Source organism: Petromyzon marinus, chromosome 62, assembly GCF_048934315.1.
Source record: "Petromyzon marinus isolate PM22_M1 ecotype Great Lakes invasive population chromosome 62, UKy_Petmar_22M1.pri1.0, whole genome shotgun sequence".
Lineage (NCBI taxonomy): Eukaryota > Metazoa > Chordata > Hyperoartia > Petromyzontiformes > Petromyzontidae > Petromyzon > Petromyzon marinus.
In genome coordinates, this window is record NC_133728.1 from 2298288 (window position 1) to 2308845 (window position 10558).

A 10558-nucleotide genomic window follows, 5' to 3' on the forward strand; every position below is an offset into this window, starting at 1 on the left:
AAGAATGGGAGAGAGTAACATAGCCTATGATCCTCTGCAATATCATCTTTTGTTTCCCTTGAGGAGGATGGCTACCACTTCCAGGAAATTCAAGGCCACAACGTTACTGCCATGCAGATTTATGCCTTCCGACTGATGGTAAAGAACAAGAGTCAAAGCACTTGCTGCGATGTGGACCTCTCTTCCACCAGTTTGTCGTTGATATGTACACAAAAAGTGAAAATGAGAGACTTATATATTTCAAACCTAACGAGAACCAACTTCGGGTGAAGAATTATGAAAACTTACGAGATGCCATTGTCTATGATATAAATTCATACAATATTGAACAACTGACCATCCTTCTTTACTGGTGGTCCCAGAATCATGCAAGAGAGGACACAAGATGTCGGGACATGTCAGAAACTACGGCACTCCAGGTATGTTTGTAACTTTCACCTGCAATCCAAATTGGCCTGAAATAAAATCAGAGTTGCTACCTGTTCAAAAGCCAAAATAAATAACTAATCTGGAGGCCCGAGTTTTCCATCAAAAATGTATAATACTCTTGAACCTCCTGAAACATAACAAAGCTAAAACCTTTCGTGAAGTGCGCTGCTACATGTAATCGATTGAGTGGCAAAATAGGTCAACGAGAGACAGGTTGTATCTGAACTCCTACACACATGGTACTCTTGTTCCTTATCCCGTGAAGCACACTGCATCACACGCTTTAAGATGCGCTTGCGCAGCCATCAGGGACACTCTTATTTCCGAAATTAGGAAGCCACTGGAGCTATGCGATTTTATATCTAAATTGAAAACGAATTTATTTTAGAACTGATTTTTTTTAGTTTGTTGTCCTTCCTCTCCGATTAGCACGGTTGACCCCGTATGGTACGAACATTTCAACATACAGGAAGTTCAAAATTCGTTAATTAAAAACTCAGAATATTTTCATAAATATCATTAAAGATAGTGAGCTTAATCCTAATGATATTCTCGTAAGTTTTGATGTGACTTCTCTGTTCACGAGGGTTCCGGTCAATGAGTCAATTAAATGATTCGATACTCTGGTAATGAACACAGGTTTAGCAAAATATATCCCACGACTAGCTGAACACTTCTAGATTTAAAGCTTTCGTGACTGCAAGGATCCATACTCTTTGGTTCTATTCGGTAAAGTCACGTAGGTAAAGAATAAAACAACAAAAATCACGACGTTTCGGCCACAGCACAAGCGGCCCTCATCAGGTGAAGGGATCAGGCTGTCTCGAGGACAGCGCTGCCTCCCAGCTCTGAACCTTTTCCTACACCACATCAATTCCAGACATCCCGCCATCAAATTCACCATGGAAGTGGAGAAAGATGGCAAGCTACCATTCTTAGATGTTCTGTTTGAGAGGAGATCTGATGGCTCATTGGGGGATTCTGTCTACAGGAAACCCACCCACACAAATTCCTACTTGAAACCTGATTCCCACCACCACCTAGCCCAAAAGAATTATCTAATCAAAACTTTATACCATAGGGCTCATTGCATTTTGGACCAATACCACCTGACCAGTGAATTAAAACATGTACACCTGGCCCTCAAAAGGAATGGATACTCTGACCGTACCATCCGCCAAGCTGTTTCTCCCTCCATACAGAAACAACCACTTGATACTCCGGTCAAAACCATCACACTACCATATATAGCAGGCGTTACTGAAAAGATTTCCAAAATTCTAAACAAACACAAAATCCAGGTCCGGTTCAATACAGTACACAAAATTCGTGATCTGATCCCATCCGTGAAGGATGTCATTCCTGACTTCCAGTACCCCGAGGTTTACAAATTGAGTTGTACCTGCGGTGATTGCTATATCGGGGAGACAAAGCGACATGGCTCTGACCGAATGCACGAGCACAAATCAGATTTGAAACACGGCAAAACGAATTCTTCTGCCGTAGCTGATCATTGTTACAATGCTGTGGGTGATCACGATATAATTTTCTCCGATACCAAGGTTCTTTGCAAACCCACGGGTTTTTTTCAGAGATTTGTTCACGAGGCAATTCAGATCTACAAACACAGACACAATTTCAACCGAGAAGATGGTTTCAAATTAAGCAACCATTGGAAAGATGCTCTAAATCGAACCAAACATTAAACTAATTTTCAATGGTACAGTATATTTTTCAAGTAGTGGTACCCCAAACTTTCGCAGCTCTTAAATTCCCTTTTCACACCATCAATAGGTAAACGCCCCCCCCCGCGCCAACCGGCATGTGCACCCGCATGTACACCACCTCTATGCTATGTCGGCCAATCAAATGCTAATTTTTATGCTAATTCCTTTGTCAAGGCACCTTGTTTCCTCGCACACAGCTTAAAGGTCGCGGTCTGAGCGTGGCTGTGTTTCACTGCAGCGCTGTCCTCGAGACAGCCTGATCCCTTCACCTGATGAAGGCCGCTTGTGTTGTGGCCGAAACGTCGTGATTTTTGTTGTTTTATTTTTTACCTACGTGACTTTACCGAATAGAACCAAAGAGCATAGCTGAACATTGTCTAAAGAATACTTATTTATTGTGGAAAGGTGATTTCTATAAACAAAAGGAAGGAGCAGCAATGGACTCCCCTTTATCTCCTGTAATTGCGAATTTGTACATGGAATATTTAGAAGCAATAGCTTCAAGCATGTTAAAACCGATCTGCTTGGTTTAGATACGTGGATGACACACTGGTGGTCTGGCCACACGGCAAAGATACGCTTAACGAATTTCTACATCATTTCAACTCGCAATGGGAATTACCTATATGCAGACAATAGACTTGCATAATGTGCATGCATAATGTACATTGATTACCATATAAATAATCCAACTGGCAATGGAACCGATTGTAATTTATATGCCTTTCATTAATCTCCCCCCCCCCTTTCGCAAGTGAAGAACTCACAAGTGACGTCACCACATCTATCCCTTTATCTATGGAACGAAACAGGAGGATTTCTCCACAAATCTGGCTATCTGCCTGATGATGCTGGTTGTAATTACTGGCAAAACGTCATACTCAGATTGTAAATATTGTGGATTTTCTCTTCAACTCACCGGTGTGCTGTACTAGTGTAGTGTAATAGTGCTGGCTTGTGGACAGCAGCGGCAAGTGTGGTGGACAGACAATACACACGACGGTGAGCGTGTGCACGATGTGTTGGCAGAGAGGATGAACTAAGGCAAGGGTCACGGAGGACCTCATCTCGAGGCCACTGGAACCTGCTCGCAGGTTCGAGAAGGAGGCACGGTCAGGGCGGAGCCAGGCCGGGCTGGTAGAATGAAAGGAGCCAAGAGCGGGAGCTCGAAGCTTCCGGTTTTGGGAGTGGACTCATCTCGTTGCCATTGTCGCTAACATATCCGCTAGATATTTCACTACGAAGGATAGTAGTTGGATATCTCAGTCAGCGCCATCAGTGTTAGACGGCTAGTGTCATGTACAGGCTAGGCTGAGCTACTGTGGAGAGTGTGTGGACGAGACCGTGGAAGTTGTTAATAAAGAAGGTGCCTCCTATAAACTCTGTCTCTGAATCATTGACACTACACGAGTAACAAATTGTCATATTCTGTTTACGTGAAAAACCTTACTAATTGACGGTGTCAGGTGGTGGTGGGTTTAACGACACATTTACATTTACACGATTTAACACAAAAACACTACATTATGGAGTACCTACTCGTTGTCTCCGAACTTTGTTATTTTTTATTTATGTTGCTGTTGTCTATTTAGCCAACCTGTCCCGCTCGTTAGCATTCACGACGGGAGGAGAGGGACTGGGTGTAACAGCTACATTGGGTTGAGCCTGGTTATTGTTTGGATGGGTGACCAAAAAAGTGCAAGAGCTAACCAGCATTTGTTCAAACACTCCTGATTCCGCTGATGAGACACTAAGTTTCAAAACCGGCACAGAGTTTGTTTATATTGAACCAATGCCACTGATCTGATGCAGACTAAGAGGGCACAGCCATTTTGTCAATCCATGGCTGGATGTAGGCCTCTCCAAACCTGTACTGGATTTCCTGAGGGTTATGTAACCATACTTCACCATGGTGGTCAGTGCAAGTTGGTGAAGGTGGGAAGCATAAAAGTGTGAATGTACAAGTCAGGTTCTGTGCAACAAATTACTTACCCACTGGTACAGAGTGTTACAGTACTTGCACTATTATACCTTATGCAGGCTCGACGATGCTTAGTTTCTGAGATCTGGTGAGATGGAGCACATTCACAGAAATGTGGTTGTTGGCTTCTAATAGTTACCTTATACAGATGAACGTCCCGGGTGGGGGGGGGGGGGGGGTGTTTAATTCTGGCCAATTGCTTCGACTGGTTCTGTATTGAGATTTCTTGACCAATTGAATTGTAACTAAAGTAAACTCTGCATTAATAACATCAGCCATAGGAAGAATAAGCAGACAGTCTTCAACAAAGCAAGCTTTGAGAGGTGTTAACAATGACCAAAAAATTACATTTCATGAACAAGAGCTGTCTCTGCCTGATGCAAAACCACCAGTTCAAAAGAACTGCACGTGCGGCCATTTTGTCTCAGACAAAGCTTTTGAGAGTGTTTGTCCATACAACGCAGAGCTTCACGAGCATAGTGGATGTAGTTGTTGTAGTAGTTGTTATATTAGTAGCGGAGGTTGTAGTAGCGGTGGTTGTACCTGACTGGATGGTAATGATAACCACTGCCTCGCCCCAGCCCACAGAGTTATTGGCCCAGCAGGAGAACGACCCAGAGTCTGACTCCACTAGCGGCCGCTCAAAGGATAGGGAGTTGCCGCTCACAACCATCCCGTTGGGCAGGGAGCCCTCTTGCCTAAGAGCAACCACACCACAATACAGGAAGCACGACACATGGTCAGTATCATGCGATTACACTGTTTCAGAAACTGCGAAGAAAAATGTAATTGAATGTATGTTGAACTTTTTTCGGACCGTATGTAGACAACCGTGGTACTCTGAGGTGTGGGCAAAGGAGAACAAACTAAACACAAGCAGTTCTAAAGAAATTCGTTTTCAATCTAGCAGTATGGCAAAACATGTTGTAATACAGCCACGGAATGGCGGGGGGTGGGGGGGGGAGACCTACATCAAGTCGTTGTTTGAGAAAGGGCTCTAACAATGGCAACTACAGTCGCCTCGCGTTTTATGCGCGTTCATGTAACGCGATGGTGAAATAGCGCGTTTGATTAACTTACACTTAGTTTTGTTTTTCACACGCTATCATTGAAATGACGTGCTTTACCGCGTTGGCCATGGTGTTCGGAACATGCTGCGAGCTAATCGTTAGTCAGGCAGCAAAGTTCAATAGCAATGCTGCCTGAGGTTGAGCAGTATGACAACAAGCACAAGTGTGGGCAGCAGCATTAGCATCTCATTTTCGCGCGCCATTTTAAAGATCTTGTCCGCCGTAAATTTTGCCTTGCGCACACATTCAAACGTGCCACCATCTCCACCACCGTCGTCATCTGATGAAGGCGACTCTCTCACTCTATCCAGTAAACCCAATGAACTCTCTCTACTCCTCCCCTCCACCAGCCCCAGTTACGCACTCAAACATCTCACTACATGTAAACATATTTTCGTTTTACTTTATGTTTTCTTTAAATAAACTGTTACTATCTATCATCCATGTATGGTAATATTGTAAATATAATATGTATGTATGGTAACCGGTGAAATATGTAGACGTGAGAATGAGGTTCGATTGTGTGCTCTACCCTTAACTCCAACTGTTTTCCTAGATTTGTATTGGAAAATTACGTTTAACTTACACGGTTTTGATTTATGCGCCGTAAAGCAAGAGGTAGCTGTATTGACAATTTATTGCGGTCCCTTACCTGTCCCACAGGTAGTGCGTGATGTTAGGGTTCGCGTCTACTTCACAAGTCAACGAGGCTCCTTCCTTCTCCAGGTACCAATTGCCATCATAGCCAGTGATGCTTACTCTCGGTTTGTCTGCGAATGGAGGCACATGCGCAAGTCCATACACGTTGCCCTGGTCGCATTCACGAGCAAACTTTATGAGCAAACTTCAATTTTAAAAGTAGTGAAACCTCATTCGACGGCTATTCTGGACAAAAAAAGAAAACCAATGTTCATTAACTTATCAGCGGCAACTGTAGATTTCACAAAAACTTGCGGATAACAGGAATCACCCACCAAATCAATTCCATTAACCACGTGATTATCCACTGCCACAGGGCGTTACATCATTACTCCAATGTATCTGCGTTTTATTCTTCAGCAAACACCTTCAACATACATACAATGTACGTATGTATGTTGAATTTTTCTCACCGTACATAGCCAACCGTGCTAATTTTAAATGAAGGGGAAAGGTTAACAAACTAAACACAAAAATACATTCTAAATAAATTAGTTTTCAATCTATAATAACAACGTGGAATGTCTATAATGGGCTCAGGGTTGCCAACGGAGATGACCATCAATCTAACCTCCTTCAAACAGTTGCGACAACCAGACTTTCTGACTTATTATTCATTTATAATGCCCACCACTCACAATGGATGTCGAGGGTGGTCGAGAGCTCCACTAGAGGTGGCTCCAGCGCCGGGTGCTCCACCCTGCAGGTGAGGGTCCGCCCCTGGCTCTCGTGCGTGGGCTCCATCTGGTACTCACTTCTAACAGTCACCTTGCTTTTGGGCTTCACCTCTGTGGTCTCACTCGATCTGCCCTGATGGAGGCCACTCCAGGTGATGGAGGCTGTGGGATGACCTTCCCGAGCAACGCACGTGGCCACGGTCACCAGCCCCATGCCCTCGACCAACTGGGATGGGTTCAACTCCAGGGAGACGTTCGGGGGAACTGGGGCACAGAGTGACAGAGACACAGAGACGGTTGAATAACAGTTAAGTGCTGTCCTCTAATGTGTGGAGCAGACGTCACTTAAAGTAGCCTGATCTCTAAGAAGGGACACAATAACTGTGGGAGATACAAACTGATTCTTAAAAACTATATTATGGATCACCTTAGCCAGAGATGCCACGCCCCAACAGTACAGAAAGACCGATGGACAGATAGATTACTGAATCTATCTGTGTGGAACTTTGAGCATTATCCCCTTGTATGTTTGGGTATTCCCCAAGTATTTTGGCTTCCTCCCACACAAATACAAACACTCACTTTGGGAAATGGCCAAACATCCCTGCACAGGACCCTCCCTAAACAGACGCCTAAGCATGAAAGAGACTTTTCTGGGTAAATAATGGGCATTGTTACTCTTGCACGATGTATTCATGTAAGTTGAGTGTCTTTCGCACCATATGTAGCAAACCGTGATAATTGGAGGTGCGAGGGAAGGACAACAAACTAAACACAAAAGCAATTCAAAATAAATTATTTTTCAATCTATATTAACAACGTGGAATATTTAAAATGGACTCATGGCTGCCAATGGAGACAGCCACCAATCCAAGCTCATTCAAACATCGCGACAACCGGACTTTCTGACTTTTTTTATCATGTCCACGTCCTCACAGTGGATGTTGAGGGTGGTAGAGTACTCCACTGGAGACTGGAGGGCCGGGTGCTCCACTTTGCAGGTGAGCGTCTGCCCGTGGCTCTCGTACGTAGGCTCCAGCCAGTAGCGGCTCCTCACCGTCACCGTACTGTCCGGCTCCTCCTTCATGGTCTCATTTGAGCTGCCCTGATGGAGGCCACTCCAGGTGATGGAGGCTGCGGGTTTTCCTTCCTGAGCGACGCATGTGGCCACGGTCACCAGCCCCATGCCGTCTACTAACTGGGATGGGTTCAACTCCAGGGAGACGTTCGGGGGAGCTGGGGCACAGAGACAGAGAGACGGTTAAATAGCAGTTAAGTGCTAGGCCTCTACTGTGTAGAGCAGAGGTTAATGAAAGGGATATCGGACGTAGCTTTGTTATCCGCTTCCGTGGGCCGTTCTCTCACAAGAAGGGACAAACGACACTTTCCCATTCCGATGTATGTGTACGTCATCATGGAACGATTCCATTTTGATGACATATATGTGCAGAATCGGAATAAAAATGAAACTAAAATAAGCAAAATAAAATAAATGAAAACAACTAAATTAAATCACGACGTTTCGGAGGCAACACAAGCTTCCGTCTTCAGGTGGAACAGTCACAGCAAAATCAGCTGTGTCAAGTGGACAGCTCTGGGACACACGAGTTTATATACAGGTTAAGGGGGGGGGGGAGGAGTCAGGAAGGGACGTGGGTGGGGAGGGGGGGCTAACTTAAGCCACCTTTTGTTGTTCTGTAGGGGGTTCAGGGGGAGGCGGTGGTACACTAGCACGTAAAACCACCTTTTGTTTCGCTGCAGGGGGTATGGGGGGACAGCGATGGCGTGCTGCATGAGAGCGAGTTCAACCACTGGTATAAACAAAAATGGCTGTATAATGATAAGCCAGCTAAGGTTTGACTTGGTTGATGACATCTTTCCAGAAGTTGCTCAATTTAAAACCATCCTCTCGGTTGAAGTTGTGTCTATGTTTCTATATCTGGATGGCTTCATGGACAAATCTTTGGTAATAACCCGGAGGTTTGCATAGTACTTTGGTATCGGAGAAAATAATGTCATGAGAACCCGCTGTGTTGAGACAATGATCAGCTACGGCCGAAGAATTCGTTCTGCCGTGTTTCAAATCTAATTTGTCCTCACGGATTCGGTCAGAAATATGTCGTTTCGTCTCCCCGATATAGCAGTCACCGCAGGTACAACTCAATTTGTAAACACCGGGGTACTGTAAGTCAGGAATGACATCCTTTATGGATGGGATCAGATCACGGATTTTGTGTACTGTATTGAACCGGACCTGGATCTTGTGTTTGTTTATTACAAAAACCAACAAGATCATCACTAGTTCGACTTCCCTAATCAAACCAACAAAACGTCCCTCCCTAAAACCCACGGCTGTAAGACCTCCCAGATGCAATGGTCTTCCCAAGATCCATAAAGAAGGTACCCCACTACGACCCATCGTATCCACGATCAACTCCCCTACCTACAAGCTAGCCTGTTTTTATCGGATACTCTGCTTCCTTTCACTGGCAAGACCACCTCAGCAGTACTTAACTAACCCAATTGGTTTCTATGGTCAAGGACACGGTACTATCTCCTGACGATATCCTCGTCAGCTTTGATGTAGTCTCTCTGTTCACCAAGGTCCCAGTGCCTGACACCATAACAATAATTGAAGATTTGGTCCAACATTTACTGAACCCTGATTTACCTGCGCTGGTTAGGCACTGCCTCACCAACACTTACTTTACCTGGAATGGTACCTTCTACAAACAAAATGAGGGTACCCCTATGGGCTCCCCCTTGTCACCAGTGATAGCCAATGTTTTCATGGGGAAATTTGAATCAGACGCCATCCAGACATCCACCCTTCGCAGTTCCCTATGGAAGAGATATGTGGATGACACTTTCGTCATTTGGCCACATGGCCTCCCAGCATTGAACCATTTCCTAGACCACATTAATTCCAGACACCCATCCATCAACTTCACCATGGAAGTGGAGAAAGATGGCAAGCTGCCATTCCTGGATGTTCTGTTTGAGAGGAGACCTGATGGCTCTTTGGGACATTCTATTTACAGGAAGTCCATCCACACAGATTCCTACTTGAAGCCTGATTCCCACCACCACCCGGCTCAAAATAATTATCTCATCAAAACATTATACCATAGGGCTCATTGCATTTCTGGCCAACACCACTTGTCCAGGGAATTAAAACATGTACATCCAGCCCTCAAGATGAACGGATACTCTGACCGTACCATCCGCCAAGCTGTTTCTCCCACCATACAGAAACAACCACCTGATATTCGTAGTTTTTTCGGTAAAGTCACGTTGAAGGGAAACAACAAAATAATAAAATATATATAACAATAAAAAATTATCACGACGTTTCGACCATAACTCAAACGGTCGTCTTCAGGTGTGTTGGTTTGCATAAATACATTTTTAAACGGCGCATTTATTTATTTATAAAAAACGTTAGCGCCACACTCAACGATTTGGCAATTTATTTAGGACTAGTCCATCTATATTCTGAAAAGAGGAGGGGGGAGACGAAATTTTTTATAATGTATGCTGTCTGAAAGCCACTGCAATCGTGAACAATCAATTAAGACCTGAAATGGTTTATCAAATCTTTCCAATGATTGCTAAGATAGAATCCATCTTCTCGGTTGAAATTGTCTCTGTGCTTGTATATGTGGATAGCCTCATGAACGAATCTCTCATTGAAGCCAGATGCCTTACAAAGAACCTCTGTCTTGGAAAAGTCAATGGCATGTGAGCCTACTGAATTAGAACAATGATCTGCCACGGCCGAGGTGTTGGTCCTACCGTGTTTAAGGTCTGCTTTGTGTTCACGAATGCGGTCCGAGACATGGCGTTTGGTTTCTCCAATGTAACTACTACCACAGAGGCAACTTAGTTTGTAGACACCAGGGTATTGTATGTCCGGAATCACATCTTTTACAGACGGAACCAGATCACGGATTTTATGTAATGTGTTGAAACGGA

General features: G+C 44.4%; 1 protein-coding gene across 1 annotated transcript; it reads right to left on the reverse strand.

Annotated features, from left to right (window-relative positions):
* Window positions 1-3219: 3219 nt before the first annotated feature.
* Window positions 3220-7988, reverse strand: LOC142906271 (nectin-3-like). The gene is made up of 5 exons (XM_076053750.1): window positions 7520-7988; window positions 6545-6847; window positions 5860-5977; window positions 4681-4835; window positions 3220-3290 (listed from the first exon to the last, which is right to left on the reverse strand). The coding sequence occupies exons 1-5, from the start codon at window positions 7767-7769 to the stop codon at window positions 3220-3222; spliced, it is 897 nt and encodes a 298-aa protein (XP_075909865.1). The 5' UTR covers window positions 7770-7988.
* Between the last annotated feature and the right edge of the window lie 2570 nt (window positions 7989-10558).